At 39.8% G+C, this 19,462-nt stretch overlaps 1 protein-coding gene across 1 annotated transcript in view; it reads right to left on the bottom strand.

Annotated features, from left to right (window-relative positions):
- The window catches only part of LOC128610639 (carcinoembryonic antigen-related cell adhesion molecule 5-like), a 112,574-nt gene that overhangs the window by 34,268 nt on the left and 58,844 nt on the right, over positions 1–19,462 (bottom strand). The window contains exons 4-9 of the mRNA XM_053630060.1: positions 14,651–14,686; positions 14,261–14,512; positions 13,856–14,128; positions 13,328–13,579; positions 12,226–12,492; positions 11,315–11,587 (exon numbers count right to left, since the gene is read on the bottom strand). Coding sequence (XP_053486035.1) covers positions 11,315–11,587; positions 12,226–12,492; positions 13,328–13,579; positions 13,856–14,128; positions 14,261–14,512; positions 14,651–14,686 — 1,353 coding nt within the window. The remainder of the gene's footprint in view (positions 1–11,314; positions 11,588–12,225; positions 12,493–13,327; positions 13,580–13,855; positions 14,129–14,260; positions 14,513–14,650; positions 14,687–19,462) is intronic.

The following is a 19,462-nucleotide window of genomic DNA, read 5'->3' as shown; positions in this document are numbered from 1 at the left end:
CCATGGTTTTAATGTCCATTACTTGTCCCTGTTCCATGCCTCCTCAACTCTGGCTGGGTCCCGGCTCCCCATAGGGGCCATACATTGGGCCACCTGGGGGTACTGGGGGTAGCGGTTGCCACTGAGGTGGCATCCCATAGCTCTCCGGCGCTCTCGGTCCAAGCACCTGACCTCTTCTTTCGGCCCTATCCACGCGGTCTCCCCAAGTTGGTCGTGGGATGCGTGGACAATTTCTCCTGAAGTGGCTAGGGTCGCCGCATCCCCAACACCCTTCAGCTGCCATATTTGGTCTTTGCAGAACTCGACCCCGTCCGTATCCTTGTCCCCTCCCCCAGGCGGGTGGCGTCCCCAGGTACATGGGGGCCCTCATTTGATATATGTAATCCATCTGGGCGGGGTGCAACATAGTAGTTATGTGTGGGACTTGCAGTTGCGGGTGGGCCTGGTATCCACTGGCCAGCAGCAAATGGTCAGCTGCCGCTTTGGAATGGGGCACCATTAATGCCACTTGTTTAATGTGTTCCTTCCTCCGTTCCTTCTCTTCCTGTTTAGTCCTGGTTAGTTCGTCGAGCTGTGCTTTACAGAGTTGGCTCATTAGGGTTTCAGTGGCATCTTTAGCTTCTTTTTTCAGCTTTCTGTGTTGCTCCACGTGATGGGTCACATGTGCCAGAAATGAAGCCCATTCCATTGCGTTGAGCCCCACCACTTCCTCTAACTTCTGCTGCACCTCCCCAGGGAGAGTCTTCTTCAACAGCAGTTTGAACAGTCCCACACTTGCCACCGAATCATCCCATTTGGCACCCATTTCATCCCTCCATTTGTCTTGAAACTCTTGTATGAAGGTTATCACGTTTTCTTCGTCTTTCAGTTTTATATTTTCGAGCTTCCCAGGGTCCATCTTAGCCAGAAACATGCTCCTCACTGCGTCCCATATTTCAGCGGTGCCTCCAACGGGGGGTGGCCCTTGAGTCCTCCTCCTCACTGACGTCCTGTTCAACTTTTCCTTCGTCGTCTGTTTCAGTCCCCTCGCTCTCAGTCCCCCCTTGTTCGTCCAGATCCATGTCTGAACTCGCTTCTTCTTCTGCTGGTGGTATATTAGGCCCTTTGAGTCCTTACTCAGGCTCTTCACATGTTTTCCTACTGACTGGTTCAGTGCTCTTCTCGACCTCTGTGATTTTGATTCTCCCAATATCCCATCCTCCAGCCGTCGAATCCTGCCCTCCAATTCCTTATCCTCCTCGATAGCATATGGGGAGAGCACCACATCCCCCTCTATACGGACAACCCGCCCCACATTGTCTCTCGGCTCCCCTTTTTCTCCTCCTCTGGTGTGTGGAGCCCCTCGTGCTCTGTTTTCACCCTCGTGCCCTCTCTCACTCCTATGACCTTCTTGATTTTCACTGGTCCTATGCTCCTCCTGGTCCTGTATTTCCTCCAGTTTCTTGTCTCTTTGCTTGTGCACCATCGGCTGTGACCAAGGCCTCGGGGTGCTAGTGCTGGTGGGAATGTCCCCGTGCTCCGGCCACCCCGGAGTGTGGGTCCAGTTTTTCATGTACTCCTGTAGTTCCCTGTCCCTCTCTTTGTTGCCTACATGTGGGAGGTCCAGCCGTGGGCTTTCACTCTCGACCAGGGTTCTATCCTCGTATCCGGCAGCTCCTTCTTCCATTTTGGTAGGTTCTCCGTCCTCCCGCATGCGATGCCTCATTCTTTGGTATCCGCTGAATGTTCCCTGAATGTCCACCTCAGTTTCCTTCCATTCATCTTCTCTGTCCTCCAGGTCTTGCATCATGTAGAGCCCGGCAGGTGGGGCACTTCTGACACGTCTCACTGGAGGGCGGTACTGAGGGTTATATGGGGGCGGGGCCTCGGCCCGTTCTTTCTGAATGGCCTCTTTTATCTTTTTCTCTAGGCTTGCTTCCCTTTCTTCTCTCTTCTGTACCACTGCCTCTGCTCGTTCTCTCTGCCGTCTATCCTTCTCCTTCTCCTCCTTCCCTGCGTTCACAAACCAGTCCACTATCTTCACACCTTTCTCCCTCACTCTCAAGCCTTTTTTCTGTTCATTCCATACAGCTAATCTCTCTTTCATTATCTGGCATAGCTGTTCATCAAGAGTACCTTCCTCGGGCCATTTCCACTCACCACTAGTCTTCTCACTCCATTTTTTTACAATAATGCCTAATGTCTTTCTCATCTGTACAGTGTTTGCTTATCACCCTCTCTATTGGGCTCATCCCTTTCTTACATTCGGCCATAACTCTACTGCAGGTCGTGTCTCACACCTCTCAGCCCTTAGAGTCTTTTGTACATTCCCCCCCTAAATCCCTAATGTTATCCCTCACAGCCAAATGTTTTCCTCCTACCTTGTCCTGCTGTTCTGGCCTGCTTAACCTATCTCGTACCGATTTATGCCTGTTTATCCCCTTCCGTCCGTACTCGGTCCAGCTGCCCTAGGGACTCACATACACTCAGAGTACATACATATCAATGCATTTCATATGACGATTCAATTAATCTTATGATTCTTAAGTTTAAATTTAGGTAATTCACACAGCCTTACACAACGGGCAATCCGGTAGTTCTTACATGTTTACACTGTTCCTAGACATAATAGGGGCCTTTTGGCCCATTTTGGGGCCTGTACTTTTTCATTTATCATAAGTTTTTTTCAGGAAGGAATACAACAGGGGAAAATTATATTATTATTATTTGTCATTTAACTAAACAACACATTCATAATTTATGGAATATAAATGAAAGGTCCCAATGGACTGACTCACTCATTTCTCAACAATGGCCTGAAAATGCACACTTTTCCCCCCTCACCTTCAATTTTCCTTTTTTTCCCTGGATCACACAATCTGGGAATATGTTGTTATATATTACAGGTCTAGAAGTTCTTATTTACACAATGGGCAGTCTGACAGATGTCTTAAATATTTACAGTGTTCTTGCATGCTCCCCAATTTTTAAAACACTCACACAGCAGTTATTGATACCAAAGTATTTACAATGCACACGGTCACACCCGACTCACAGAAAGTCTGTACCAGATTCAAAACATTCAAAAAAACCAAAAATATCTCACAATGTTCTGTGTTACCCAGCTCAATCTGAAGAGCACACACACACAGTATTGTTTTTTTCCTTTTTTTTTCTTTCTTCCACACAGACGGCAGGCCTGCCTGCGCAGATAAGAACAGATAGGAACACACACACACTCCTTTTTATCAACAACGCCTGCAAGCTCACATACACATATTATATTCACACACTATTACACATATTTATTTTATTACATACACACAGTTGTGGTTTCAGAGTATAAAGCACCTTCACACCAGCTCCATATGTATGAAGCTTACAGTCATATAAATTAAATGCAACTTTCTCCGAAACTAATTTTCAAAGCTTATCCAACACACTTATCTCCTTATGTATGGAGCTCATGTTCAGAGCACTAATGAATACATTTTTCCCTGTCTCCAAAACTAAGTTTCAGAGCTTATCGCACATGCATGCACGCTCTCACACCACACTCCTATTATAAGCACACACATTTGTTATTACACATTCATACACCGGGCATGCTGGGTCCGTTCCCTAAGTTGCGTGACCCGGACCTGGGCCCAGGATTTATACCCCTCTCTATCCAGACCTGGACTCAATCCAGTGGTATTAGGGGTCCCCCACTAATGCAGCCGCCACCTCTAGTAGCTGGTATCTGGGGTTTGAGGCCTCATATCCACCTGCTTCCTATCCAGCCCTGGAATTTTTAGCCAGTGGTATTGCAGGACTTTCACTCACACAACACATACAATTTCATTAAACAGTCTTATGAACCTTATTCATAGCCCTTACACAATTACAATCGGTTCACACTTCTCTTACCTCTTCTCACTCACTCAAGGTTCTTTTGGAGACCAACTTTAGTCTTTCTTCCCACCCCGGGGGCTTCCCAATCGTAACAACAGACCACTAAGACAGAGCTTTGAAATAACAGGCGTCTGCAATGCCTTCTTCCTACATGGCCTATCTGTTGCTTAGAGAGTGAAGTCCCACGGGAGAGATTACAGACATATAGATCTTAACCCAGTCCCATCTGGGGTGCCAAATGCTGGCCCAAATTTAGCCTATTACCCAAAGACACTTAAAATTCAACATAGAAGCAAATACTCACTTTACTGACCCAGTTGGAGATAGAAAAAAAGACACCAGCCGTGAGTGAGAAGAAGCAAGGGTCCAGATTTATTGGTTCTGTTCCACCACACGAGATCCACACCGATGAGAATTCTCAGAAGTGATCTGACACCCGGAGCTCAAGCTCCAGTATTTATACTGTGTTTACACAGTAAATAACCAATATATCTTAGAAAGACTATGATATCAATACCAATAGGGTTAAAAAAGAGCTTATCTACATTACCATGATGTTTAAAAAGAGGCTTATCAAATTTACCATTAGGTTTTGAACGAGGACTTTCTGACTACCATTATGTTTTGAAAGAGGACTTTCTGACTACCATTAGGATTGAAAGTGGGAGAGAGACAAAACAATTTAGAGAGACCTTGGTCTCACTATTATCTCACGGGGGCAGCTTGACTCAGCTACCCTTATAAATGGCTCCTCATGATTTCTCTTAAAATTAAGGCCCCCGTCTACACCACGCCTGACCCTTCCTCACGAGACAAGAATCTTCACCATCTGAATTATGAGTAAGTTTCTTTTACAATTTTCTGTATATCTGGTTTATAATTTACTTTCATATTTGCTCTATATCTCTATTTTATATATGGTTATACTGCTTGCAAATGGTTTACTGTTCTCCCTACTTCATAATATCATTATATTATCCTTCTAATATCCTACATATCCTACTACTCTTTATATTACCCTTATAATATCTTAATACTCCTTTTTATTATTCTTATAAAGTTATAATGTTATGTGTGTGTGTGTGTGAGAGAGAGAGAGACAGAGAGAGAGTGTGTGTGTGTGTGTGTGTGGGTGTTATGTCTGCACGCCTGCCCTTGACTGTACGAGAGTGTGTGTGTTTCTCAGCCTGCACTCCTCAGCTCTTATATTGCTCTGTGACTAATAAACCATAGTGTGATACTCTTAAAGATCTTAAAGTGTGAATCCAATTCGTCAATATCCGCCTAATACCGCTTCTGTGTGTCTAGGTGCCTGTCGTCATTTTTCCTTCTCTTCTTTACTGGAGGGGCTGGCTTAGGATCTGAACACTCACTATCAGCTCGCACATCTCACTGCTGACATCATGGTGCTACTTAACATTCTTCGCAGCACCCCCTCTGGAAATGGAAATGCGGGGTCCCCCCCCCTCAGATACAGAATCCACCCCGTGAATGTGTGTATTGACGCCTCTACACAGACAGACCCTCCGCCTGACCCTCCCTCCAGCTTTCAGTCTGAGGATGATGTCACCTTCTCTGATCTGGGCTCTGACCACTCTTCCCTCTTCTCACCTGTCAGTCCGCCGTACTCTCAGTGTTCTCCTTATTTCACCCTTGCTGACTATCCCATGTCCCCAGGATGCACCCCATTTTCTTCCCCCTACCGCTCTCCTCAAGATTACGCACCCACCAGTCCTGTGAATTTTCAATAAAATTACATATTACTCATACTAGGTCTCCCTCATGTTTATTTCGTCATTTTTATCCACAACAAAACCTTCAAATAAAGTCATTTGTGTGAACGCATATTGCTGATTATTGCCTTTTATTCACTTAAGTTAATGGTGTTTGTGGTCACAGTTTCATTCGCTGATCCTTCATATCAGATTCGACAGACCAATATTGAGTAGTGTACATCTTGGACAAGTTTCCTACATTAAAGTTTTACACCTACAGCACACATTACAGACATTGATAAACAAACATGGATATGTTCTACGTGTCTAAAGTATAAGGAAATAATAAACTAGTCTTATAAACTCCACGATTTAGCTTCAACTTAGATAGAAAGGTTTTTCCATATTTTAATAAGAATGTATTTAATGTAACTAGTCAAAAGCATATTTCCAGTACGTTTTGTTTGTTATTTAAAAAAAAAACAACTTACATTTCCCATCAGGCTTATTCAAGTCATGTGCATAGTGTCAGCAACTCACTCATCTGAATCCTCTGCAAACTTCAACAGTTAGTTGAACCGGCTCATACGATACTTTTTGAGTCGAATATAATGAAAAATCAACTCTGCCTGTAGGTTTGATTTGACCTAGTGTACTCTCCAACTTGTTCATTTCGAACTGGGTCTCAGGCTCGTGGCAGACACACTGGATCATCATTATAGGCTACTATGTTGGTTGTCGATGCATAAAGTGAAGCATCATTGAACAGCATCCATTAAGTCTAATGACAAATGTAATCAGAAGTTCACAACTGGAAAACAAATATGTTTAGGTTTAATAGGAACGTTGTAGAGTAAAATGCCTACTTCAAATTCTCAAGACCTTAGTTTGCACATATTTTTAAATAATTCAAAAATAACAGAAACAAAGATCTGTCAGTTTATAAATGTTTCATTCCACTACTGCCATTAACGTCACAGCACATAGCGGGTCCTCAGTAATCCTCCGCAAACTTCGACAGTTAGATGAACCTGTTCATTCGGTTCTTTTTGAGTTGGACATGGTGCGGAGCATGCTACTCCAGCTATGTCTTCATCATCAAGCCAGAATTAAAGCTCGATTCAGTGAACCGGCTTAACTGATTACTTCTTGAGAACCAGCTCAAAAGAACGATTCTTTCAAGAACTGGCCATCACTACATGCGGGGGTTAGTTTGCTGGTTCATGTGGAGATAGATGTGAGAGTAGAGTGGTGTTGTCAAAAGTAGTAATATTGAGAACTTTTTTTGAAAAAAACAATCCAGTCTAATTATAAAATTATTATTATATAATTAGTATTTAATATATATATATATATATATATAGATAGATAGATTGATAGATATAGATATAGATATGTATGTATATATTATATGTGTGTGTGTATAATATATATATATATATATATATATATATATATATATATATATATATATATATATATATATGCCCTGCGATGGACTGGCACTCCAGGTTCCCCGCGACCCTGAAAAGGAGTAAGCAGTAGAAGATGGATGGATGGATGGATATATATATATATATATATATATATATATATATATATATATATATATATATATATATATATATATATATATATAGTAGATATTCATTTTTCTTTTCACCATTGTGTAAATATTATTTTTTTTCTTTGTTTAGCCTGAGAATGTAAATTGATGGATCAGCAGTACAAAATCAGTTTAGCACCTCCTGTCTCTTTCTCACTGTTTAAATCACACTGCTGAGAAAAGCAAAACACCACAACCGCTTTAAAGCCCAGTGTTGATCAGAGTGGGAAATGTTCACTCAGTCAGAATAGAGGCAGTTAAACAGCTCCTAAACAGAACCAGAATTATTGTTAACAGTAAATAAAATGAAAAGTATAGCCACATAGTATGGAGACAATAGGACAAAGCCACAACATACACCCCATCAATAGTAAAGTGATTGTGTGGGAAAACGAACCTACAGAGCCCCCTAGTGTCAGGTAAGAAAGAAAGAAAAAACAGCCATGTGTAAACCGTGCTCTCAGATTCGTAATCCGTGCCTTTATTGGTCTGCCGAAGCCATACCCCGAGCAAAGCCAATAGATTAATTCACATATCCTACCACACACACACACACACACACACACACACACACACACGTATATAAAGATGTCATTGATTTTGGGAAGACACTGTCACTGTCTGTCTATGAAGCTCTCTGGAACTACCTGTGCAGTAGTTTTAATCGCACCACCTTCCAACCAATCAGAATCCAGTACTGAGACTGAGAATTTTATAATACAACATGATCAACTTTGTATTCTGCTTACATGGGACTGCTCCAGAAGATATACTGTTGTATAATAATTAAAGTATTAATGTTTTATTATAGAAACTTGGTAAATCAAATTTTACCTGGCCATTGGACTATGCCCTTACTGAGAGATTGTGAGGTACAGCTTTTAACTTCTTTGCATGTAAACCATTATTATCAGCAGTGGAGTGTCATCATATACTACATTCACAGTACACTATAGACTGTATGTACAGTATCTGGTCTTATTCCACTCTTCATTAACAGGGACACCACTTCAGCTTGGAGGGACGGACTGTGGGATATTCATGTTGATGGTAAGTGGTCATATAATTGCTGTACCATTGCCTCTGTGTGTGCTAAACACTGCATTTGTTAATATAACATCAGAGTTTTGATTTTGTATTTCAGTACGCCCTGTATGTGACCATTGCAAAGCCCTTTGATTTTTCAGTTGTGAGTTTTTATCAATTTATGGTTATTTTTTTCAGCAAAAAGGACCGTAAACACAACTAAAATTTTATGATTAAGATTTTCAATTGTCATCGTTTATCAGTCTGACATGCCTATAAACAGGAGGTGGTGGTGCCATCAGTCACTACAGGCATTTCCTCTGGCAAGGTATGATACTCATAACTATAGTTTGGATGAAGATGTCCATTATGTGCATTCCCAGTATGCAGGTCATTTGTAATAAATAAAAACTAATGCACACTGGAAAATTTTTTACTGTTTTGTCACTTTTTCTTCAAAGTCAAGTCCAACAGGTCAATTATTTCATGCAGGACCTGTTTATCAACACTATTTTTTATGAAAGTGAAATGGACGAAGAGAAAATCCGGGCTCCCTTCCTTTTCACCTTCGAGAAATTAGAGGATATGGAGTTTTTCATGCAGAAAATATACGATAAAAGAAATATTCATGTGTCTTCCCTGCACAACCCTCACCGCTAACAAGCTAATTAGTGGGGTAGATCTGTGAAAATATTGTTTTTATGTGTAATTTTAGGTTTTGTAAAATGAAAAATAAAAAAAAAATTTTTTTTTAACCCATTAAAGTTTTGTGGGGGAAAAAATGTGTTCTTGAAACCTAATATACTAAAATTTTATTTTGTATCTTTTATCTTATTATATATATTTTTCCTAGAGTGAAGACTGATTTTTATGTTAGATGTACATTTTGTTAATGAAGGGGAATAGAAATAAAATAAATTCAGCAACACTTGAGGGCAGTGGCGTATGTGACTAATAAATTGTAAATTAAGTAACACTCCCAGTCTACTACCAAATGTTCATGGAGTTGGTTGCCTTGCTACCAGTCTCAGACCACACGTGTCCTCTTGTTTTGTTCTTTAGTGTGACACGTGGCTGGGTTCAGACTACAAGACAAGTTGCTTATTACCATTTGATGAAGACAATCACATGTGGACTGAGTCCATCCAAAATTATGTTCACATATTTCCATCTAAATTATATTCACAATGATACTCTCGTTGTACATGCATTCATTTTTCTTTCATGAGGTGGAGACCCTAAGTGTACATTTAAAAGCAACAAAAGAGATAAGACAAGCAGATAGGTGATCATTTTATTTATTTATTTATTTATTTATTTATTTTTATCACACCTGCAATGGTAACTCAGTTCCCATATTTAAAAGCGAAGAGCATATTAGGAGCATACTTTATTACATTAATGAATCACATATGACTGAGAAAATTCACAAATTGCTTACATAGCCTTAATACAGTGGGGGGAAAAAGAAGGTAGTCTAGTCATGCAGTTTGTCACAGAAACAGTGCAGAAAAATCATGAAATCATGAAAAATGTTAAAGAAAGGTAAGGCAATATTAGCTATGCCAGCATCTCCAGTTCCATGCAAGTCTTATGGTTACTTTGACCTAACCTTCGTGCATTAACAATCAACATTTTTTCCCCTTTAGGTAAGTTTGATCTAATGAAGGGCTTGCATTGACGTTAACAGCCAGTAGGTAGCGAAATGAGCCATAGAGGTGGAACTAGACTAGATCCATAGATTACTAGACTAGATCAAGAGAGGTGGAGCTAGACATCCAGCTCCATCTATTTGGCTCTGCAGTGAGCAGTAGTGATGGGAAGTTCGGACCATTTTACTGACTCGGATCTTTGAATCGCGTTCAGCAAAATGAACAAATCTTTTTCAAGTCATTTCTTTCATTTCAGCAGAATATAATTAAAATGTTACATGTTATTCACCAACACACCTAGTACTTATGCAAACGTTGATCACATTTGGAATAAAAAATAAAATATAGGCTATTGCAGCCAAGGCCAAATTATGAGAAACAGAAATGATTAATTAATAGCTTAGCATTAGGTCTTCAGCCTATACAGTCTGTTAGTTCACCTCACCTCCCGATCCGAGTCGTTCTTTCTTTTGTCACGTCGCATTTCTCACGTCTGTTCCCCAGAAACAGAAATGATTAATTCAGCTCTCGAGTCTTCGGGTCAGAGTCGTTCGTTCATCACGTTACAGCTCCATGGGCTAAATGCAGTGTTCTCTGTTGCACGGGCAGCTGCTGTTATATAAAAGCTAGATGATAAAAAATAATGTAAACACCTGAGACTCAGACAGACGCTTCAGCTTCTATCACTCTGTACGGTCTGTTGTCCTCATCAGGGTCAGCTGTAAAATACACACTCATGAACACTTCAAATTAGCCTCTTATTAAATGTTAGGGTTTAATTTTATGGCTAATGAAGAACACTGTGAGGTCTTACTTCGAGCTCTGTAACATTTCACTGCCAGAATGATGGTCACCAGCACATACGGAGAGGCCGCTACTGCACTGCTGAGGAGCTTCAGTACCGACAGTGGAGCTTTTCCATCTGATAGAACTGGAGGGAAAAATACCATGGATAATAAAATAATTATAATCATACTAATAATAAATTATAATTAATCATATATAAAGCATAAATGAACAGGCCATAGATCTAATATATACAAGTTTCATGAGTATTCAAATTTCAAGATATGAGTCTGAAAAGGTGTCTGAAACTTAATGTTTCTTTAACCATATACAAGCGTTTCTCTGGAACATTTAATTGAACATTAGGACAGTTATATTTGTGCTTTACTACTGATAATGTAGAAGACATAAAAATAAACATCTAAATAAACACAAAATAAAAATCAGACCGACTTTTGGACAGTGCTGTATTGTTTAGCATGAACTGATAAGCTAGTTAATAACATTATTAACACTGCAAATACAAATATACTTCAATAATGTACAGTTCTATAATACTATAACTGCTATTTATTTAAGTAATTAGTGATGATGCAGTGTACACGTATGTAATAATATATAACATCTGTTAAGAAGTGCCAACCTTTTTCACTCACCAGTAACATTTACCCAGAGTGCATCACTGTAGTGTGTGTAGTAGACTGGGTTTCCTCTTCCAGCTTTGCACCTGTACTGACCTCCATCAGAGACTCTAACGGAGCTGATGACGTAGTAGTCTGTTTCAGTCTCAGTCTCAGTGCTCTGTGTGGGTTTGATCCAGTAAAACTTCCATCCAGCAGACTGCAGCTTCAGTGTACAGGACAGAGTCACGGAGTTTCCTTTCAGTACAGCTCCTTCACGACTTGGTGTGGGTTCAGGTTTAGGTTTTTCTGCAGTTGGAGATGAAACACACAGTTCAGGATGTTAACTGTTCATGTTCTGCTGTCAGAGTGTTTAACACACTAATCACTACTACAGACAAACACACTATTACTGATACACTGTAAAGACTCCTGTCATAGTGAAATTATTCATGAATATCTATCAAACTATTTTGTGGTATTTATGAAAGTAATTTAGTTTTTGTGAGAGTAGATTTAATGTGAAGTACATTGTCCTCTTATTCAAGAAAAAGTGTAAAGACAAAATGTACTGCATTATGTTTGACTGTTATTTAAAACATCCTTCAATATAAAATGTTTGAACCAGCAGAATGCATTTTATTATTTCATTTAACACTTAATGCAGTAATAATAAAAGAAGAGATAACTTGCCATTAATATTATTTATTATTGGATAAACCTGGGACATTTTCATGTTCAGCATTTTGCAGCACATTGTGTCAGCAAATAAATAAAAATCACATCTTTAGTCTTCATCGACTGCATTTCACATCATCATCTCAAAGTCCAACATCTTTACTGCATATCACACTTTGTATGCATATTGTGCAGCTCTAATCTACACCAGTACTGAGTGCTGAGGTGAACCTGAGGTTAATGAGTACTGAAGAGACGATCACACTCACCTGATACAGTCAGTGTAACAGCATCACTGGTGTGTGAGGAGTGTGAGCCTCCTCTCTCTCTTCCTCTACAGGTGTATTTACCTGCATGAGATGTTTCAGCACTACTGATTCTGTACTCCTGTTCACTACTGACACCAGAACCATCTTTATTCCAGCTGTAGATCCAGTCAGAGTCCTCTTCATCCTGTAGGTCACATCTGAGAGTGACAGTCTCTCCTCTGTACACCTGTTCATCAGGATTTATGGACACCACAGGTTTTGGGAGCGCTGTACAAAGATAGTAAAATATTTCCTGAAATAATTAGTATGCTTTTGATTGATTGGTTTTCATGAGTGTAGAGAGTTTAGAAGATTTTGGAAAAGAATGTAACATTACACATGTAAATGTTTTGGACAAGTTATAACCACTTGCACCAAAAAGTCCAGCATCTTCAACAGATCCTGATTCTAATCATTTGGTATCGTGTTAGATGTATTTATAGTAAAGTATTATTCAGATTTGTTTAATAAAATGAAAGGTGATTCATGACATCACATTTTATTCTGTATAATTCCATGTTTTGGTCATTGGTAAGGAAGCAGAGTGAAGCAAAAGAAAAAAAATCCTGCAATTACTCGAGATCCTGATGTGATCTGGCTCCAGGTCTCTTATGTATGATTTCCAAAGTGATTAGTCAGCACTTATAGAGACGAAGCAGGTGATTTATTTACAGTGTAGCTTTAAGGCCTCTGGTATCAGACACACACTGTACATTCTTTCTATACTGATCATAATTTAATATTCTGTAGTGAGTGTTTCAGCACTAATGTCTGTGTTTCAGTTACAGTTATAAACACCATCATGAGTCTGATTAACATGAGTGCTGTGTAATTATAATTTCCATCTTTCTACTACCATGAGATTTATTATCCCTACATAACACTGATATCTGATAGTCTGTATCTCTTATAACAGAGATTCTCTTCCTGATGAACACACACTCAGCGGTACTTTACTTTAACTTTTGCTCTACTGTTCATGAATGACAGGCTTTATAAATATCTAAAATATAATAAGAAATAACTTAAATCATGCAGTGAGAGAGCAGAAATCATGACGTACCTCTAACTGTAACTGTAACTGGATCACTGAGCTCTGAGTCGTAGTTTCCTCTGCGTGCTTTACACTGATACACTGTTTCTCCTGCATTAGAGACTGTATCATGAAGTATGTTGGTGTCTTCAGCTACTTGGACTCGATCTTTATACCAGAGAAAAGTCCATCCATTAGACAGCAGATTACAGTTCAGAGTAACTCTGTCTCCAGTGTAGACGGAGCTCTGAGGATTCACTCTCACAGTCGGTTTGGGTTTTTCTGTTGATATGAAATGATGATGATATTAAAGTTTTCCTCTTTACAACATCAAGAAGAGTTTTATCATCTTAATCAGATGATTTGTGACACAGTGAATGTACAACTACACCATTAATCATTACTAGACACAGGATAAGTAACTAAACGTTGTTTTTTTCCGGATCTGTGACATTTTAAATAAATCTTGTGAACTTAATCCACACTGCATGTAGTGATGTGATGCTGAAGTTAATAAATATTGGTGTGAGGAAGAGATTCTCACACACACACACACACCTGACACAGTGAGTGTAACAGTGTTGCTGGTCTCTGAGGTCTGAGAGTCGCTTCTTCTCCGTCCGCTGCAGGTGTATTTAGCGCTGAGAGACTCTACAGGAGTGAATGAATATTTACTGTTCTCAGTGTAGGAGGATATTTGGACACCATCTTTATTCCAGTTGTACATCCACTCAGTGTCTGCATGTCCTCGTATTTCACATGTGAAAGTGACTTCCTGTCCACTGAATATCTGTCCATCAGGCTGCAGAGTCAGAACGGCTTTTGGTCTCTCTGTACAGTTACAACAAATACATCAAATCAATCAAACACACCCTTCTCTGACCATCTGATATTTAATCAGTGTGTTTTGTAATGATTATGTGTATCAGTGCATGTTACAGGAGTGTAAGATCAGACATGTACCTATCACTGAGAGAGTCACTTCATTACTCAGTAGCGTTGACCGTCCATCAATAGACCCGTAACAGCTGTATTTGTGACTCTGATCTACTTTTATAGTGTAGTAATTTTCAGCAGATCTGTGACTATAAACACGATCTTTGTTCCAGCAGTACGGTCCACTCCATCCCGAAATACTACATGTGAGTGTAACCGTCTCTCCTCTGAATATTTGAGGTGAATTCGGCTCCACAGACAGAACTGGTTTAATCACTGCTGGAAAAGTCAAAAAGCAAACACACACTGTCAATGTAAACAACTTAAATTCTGCATGACAATGTACAAACAATCTTCTCCACCTTAATACAAATCCAACATGTACACAACATGGGCAATAAAATATGTATAAATCACCTTGAGCTTGTCCGACTCGGATAAGTGAAATAAGCACTAAAAAGGGAAGAGGAACAGAGAATATGATGTAACGCTGACTTGTTTCTTTTCTTTAAGAAGACAAATGAGAACAATGTCATATACTGCAAAAAATCTATATTTAGTTTCACTTCAGCTATAAGAAATGCAATATATCGACCTGTTTCAATAATGAATGGTGTTTAGAAAAAGCTATTTTCACTCAGGTCACTATGCTGCTCATTACTGTCTCATGTTTAATGTCACGTCTCGTGACGTAAGGGAGATAGGGACGGATGCAAGTGCAGTAGGAACAGTTTTATTTAATGAGAAACACAGGCAGGTAAATCCAAAACGTGATCCAAAACATGCGAGAGGTCAGGCGATCGGCAAACAGGCCTACAGGGGGCAAGGCAGGAAACGATGTCGTGGTCACCGAAAACAGGTCGAGATACAAAACATGAAACATAAACTATGACTATGAACTGGGAGCGGAGAAACCAGCGTGAACTAAACAAACGAATCTAAACATGAAACCTGACATGGACTATGAACTGGGAGCGGAGAAACCAGCGTGAACTGAACAGAACATTCCGCGCTGTGTGCTGGGAGGCGCGCGGTATATATACACAAACATAATCAGCCTCGTAATGGCTGACGGTTGAGGGCAATTCAGACACGCGTGAAACAATAGCCAATGACAGAACAGGGAGGAGACATAACAAAACATAACAAATGCACGTGTCCAAATGTCACGAATGTCACCAAAGGAAAAGCAGGTGCTCGCGCACCTTGCTCGTCCACGCGCGCTCACATGTTCTAACGCGCGCTGCGCTGCGCTTCCTATGAGGAAAAAAACCCGATCTCAGTAGCACGTACAGGTAAATGAACACATTCAGGCTTGGACTGTGCAACATACTGAAAAAATTTCTCTGAAAAAAATGTCTATGAGGATGACTGTCGAGTGTAAAACTGAAAACTGGCATGGCTTTTAAAGTTCAAAGATGTTCTCTTAAAGCTAAGACAATATAGAAGGTTCATTCAGTCTTCACTTTCTTCTGAAACAGGTGATCCTATCACAGAGCAGGACAGAGTCAAAAGGGAAATGAAGATCTGCAAGGCTGGATTACATGGTCAAAGTAGAAGTAGAAGATCTTGCTGTTGCAGATTCGGCAATCATCAGATTTTCTCAACAAGAAACGCACAAGGGAGAGATTGCTGCCTTGCAAAATGGAAGATCTGGAGTAAAGAGCAGCTGTGATATTCATAACCTTCATCCAGTGTTGATGGATGGTATGCTCAAAGTTGGTGGAGGACTTAGTAGAGCAGCGATGCCAGAAGAGATGAAACGTCCTGTTATCTTGTCAAAGGAACACCATGTATCCAAACTCATCTGGCCACATGTTCATAAAAACTAGGTCATGCTGGAGGAAACCACATGTCAACACTTCAAAAAAGGTAATGAGTTATAAATTGAAACTCTGCCTGTAGAAAAATAATTTCAGAATGTTTCTTTGTCAACGTCTACAGGGCAAGATGGGAGAATAAAAAATGGCCGAGACTCATGCATTAAAGTTTGATAATGGCACACATTTCATTGGAGCAGAAAGAGAGCTCCAGACAGCTTTGAACACACTGGATCATGACTAAATCCTGCGTACATGTTTCTATCTGAGGGACTCAAATGGACTTTAATCCCCCTGCTGCATCGCATCACGGTGGCGTGTGGGAGCGGCTCATTCATCTGGTAAAGAAGGTCCTGTACTCCACTCTCCAACAACAATCGTTGGATGATGAGAATTTTCACACCATCCTTTGTGAAATTGAAGCTATTCTTAATGACCTCTCCATCACAAAGCTACTGATGATTTAAACAACTTGGAAGCTCTTACGCCCAATCACATTTTACAGCTGAGATCAAAACCACCTCTTCCACCAAGGCTTTTTAAAGACAGTGATCTGTACATAAACACGTAAAGAGCGACAAGTCCAATACTTGTCTGATCTTTTTGAAAAAGGTGGGTCAGAGAATTCCTTCCACTGCTCCAGGAATATCAGAAGTGGACGAAACCACACAGAAGCTTCGCTGTTGGTGATATTGTGATCATCATGGATCCAGCAGCTCCACAAAGTTCTTGGCTACTTGACAAAATATCTCAAACATATCCTGACAGTAGAGGACTAATACGAACTGCACAACTCAAAACTAAAACAGGATTACTGGACAGACCTGTGAATAAAATCTGCCTGTTTTTAGAAGACACTGAGGACTGATCTCTAAAGTAGACATACACACATACATATTCCGGCTCCTTTGGTAATTTAAAGGATTGTAGTTGCACACCAACAATTATGGGGTCGGTGTGTAGGAGCCATTGTAGATACAGGTGTATCTTAAAAAAATGTAATATTGTAGAAAAGTTCTTTTTTTTCATTAATTTAATTCAAAAAGTGATACTTTCATATTTTCTAGATTCATTACAAAGTGAAATATTTCAAGCCTTTTTTTCTTTTAATCTCAATGAATATGGCTTACACCTCATGGAAATCAAAAATCCAGTATCTCAGAATATTAGAAAAAAAAAATTATAATACAGAAATTCGACCATCTGAAAGGTATGTTCATTTATGCACTCAATACGCGGTCGGGGCTTTAATCCTTTTGCACAAATTACTGTATCAATGCACCGTGGCATGGAGGCGATCAGCCTGTGGCACTGCTGAGGTGTTCTGGAAGCCATGGTTTCTTTGATTATTGTATTATAAGTTCTATATTCTAATATTTTGAGATTTTTGATTTCTGTGAGCTGTAATTCAAAATCATCGAGATTAAAACAACAAAAAAAGGCTTGAAATATTTCACTTTATGTGTAATGAATATAAAATATACATATTAAATTATGGCAAAAATAAATTTTTCCACAATGTAAATTTTTTTTTAGATGCACTTGTAAATGTATGTGTAATGCATGTATTTTGAGGCTGTCACCACTGGGGGGGCAGTATATACATAGAAAGGGGTATAATCAGGTGATTATATTATATCAGGTATACCCAGCTAACAATTTTTGGTTCCCAGAACATACATTTTTAAGGTTTGTTTTTTGTTAGCCATTAAAGTTTTCTTTATGGAAATAGAAAGATGTTTATAGGTTTGCAGTACGTTCCCCTAATGTTCTCTCAATGCTCCCATGATGTTTTCTTAATGTCCCCATAATTTCATGAATGAGAATTGAAAACTACTCAAAATGACTGAGTAATCTGAGTAAACTTTCATAATCTGTTTGTAAAAACCTTGCTGATGGACCTACTTGATATAAATCACAATTCCCAACTCAGTGGTACAGGTAGTAAAACTTGAGATAAAGTTCTCCAGTTCTCCAGCTCAACGTTCTCAACTCAGCTAGTAGCCTATTTTTTATTGAAGGCTGTGGTAATTTACCTGTCAATGTATGACTTGATCAGATAAAAAGTTGGATTTATCATAAAACTTGCCTCAGGTGTTATCATTGTTTGCAGGACTACCAGACCATAAAATATAAAACCATTTGGCTCTCTAACACAAGACTGGGCTAGTTTGGTGTCAAGCTAAGCTAACTAAGCTATCATCGTATGGGTTTAGCTGCTACAGAGCCATGCAGAGTACATTATCTCTCCTTGTGTTATGCTCGTATCATGTTCACGTAAACTGTAACTCATATAGACATTTACACGTCAGAGGATGTTAGTGTTTCAGTTTCAGCGACTTTACTGGTTAAAAATGAATAAAAATCAGTGTATATCCATTTTCCCCTCACACTGACTGTGTGAGATGGCTTTGGGCAGAATTGAGAGCTGTCAGCAAATAAGACACAAGTATTTCCACGTATTTTCCTGTAAACCTTGTCTGATTGGTCTCACCTCCATTTACTGAAGATAAAATTACAACACTTCAGTATTTTACTGATGTTCAGTTACATATTGACAAACTGCTCACTAGGTGAATTATTCACTACTGAGTGATTTGAGGCTAAAGAAAAAATCTGTGGTACTATAGCCCCGAATGCCCAGGCCAGGTACTCTCTTACTTGTGGGTGGGTCAGTGGGGTGGTGGTGAGGGCGTTGGGGCGCTCATCGGTGCCTCCAAGCTGGTGTCGCCCTAAGGACTGCCTGGTTCACCTATGTCTAGAAACGGCCCTGTCGCATACCATGACAGTACGTACTGCATTAGATTCAGTACCTACAGCTCGTTGATGCAGTACGTAGCCAATTCCATTACATTATGGGATAGTGCAGTAGTGTGTACTGATCAGTATGTGTGTGTAGTCTGAATACAACCTGGACATACTACATCCGACATGTTGGTGCAGACAGCTCTTCCGTGCCAGTTCCGTTACATTGTGGGATAGTGCAGTATCCACAGTGTCCACTGGATCCATACTGCAGAATCAGAAGGTCATCCGGGTATTTCTCGCCTACTGTTTTATGAATACTGAGAATTCTGACATGCTACTACTTTGGTGTACTGCTTTTCACCTACTGTGTAGTAGGGTAGTAGGGATATTCAGCCTATGGTAGTACGCCAAAAATAATAGCACTGGACACTGTGCTATCCCATAATGCAGTGGTTCTCAACCAGGGGCCCCACTGGGGAGGCGCGAAAAAAAACACAGACAGGGCAGTTGTGTACTCTGTGTATTTTATTGATTTTCAAATAGAATGAGTATAAATGAAAAACTCAGTGTTTTCTCTCCCTCTGTATTTTCTCTTTTCCGGGTACAGAGAAACAGGTGCAGGGTACAGGGTACAGGTGGAGTTTAGCTGCCTTTTATCTAG

This window comes from Ictalurus furcatus, chromosome 7, assembly GCF_023375685.1.
Source record: "Ictalurus furcatus strain D&B chromosome 7, Billie_1.0, whole genome shotgun sequence".
NCBI classification, from domain to species: domain Eukaryota; kingdom Metazoa; phylum Chordata; class Actinopteri; order Siluriformes; family Ictaluridae; genus Ictalurus; species Ictalurus furcatus.
Note: the sequence above shows the minus strand (reverse complement) of the source record. Positions and strands in the feature narration are given on the sequence as shown.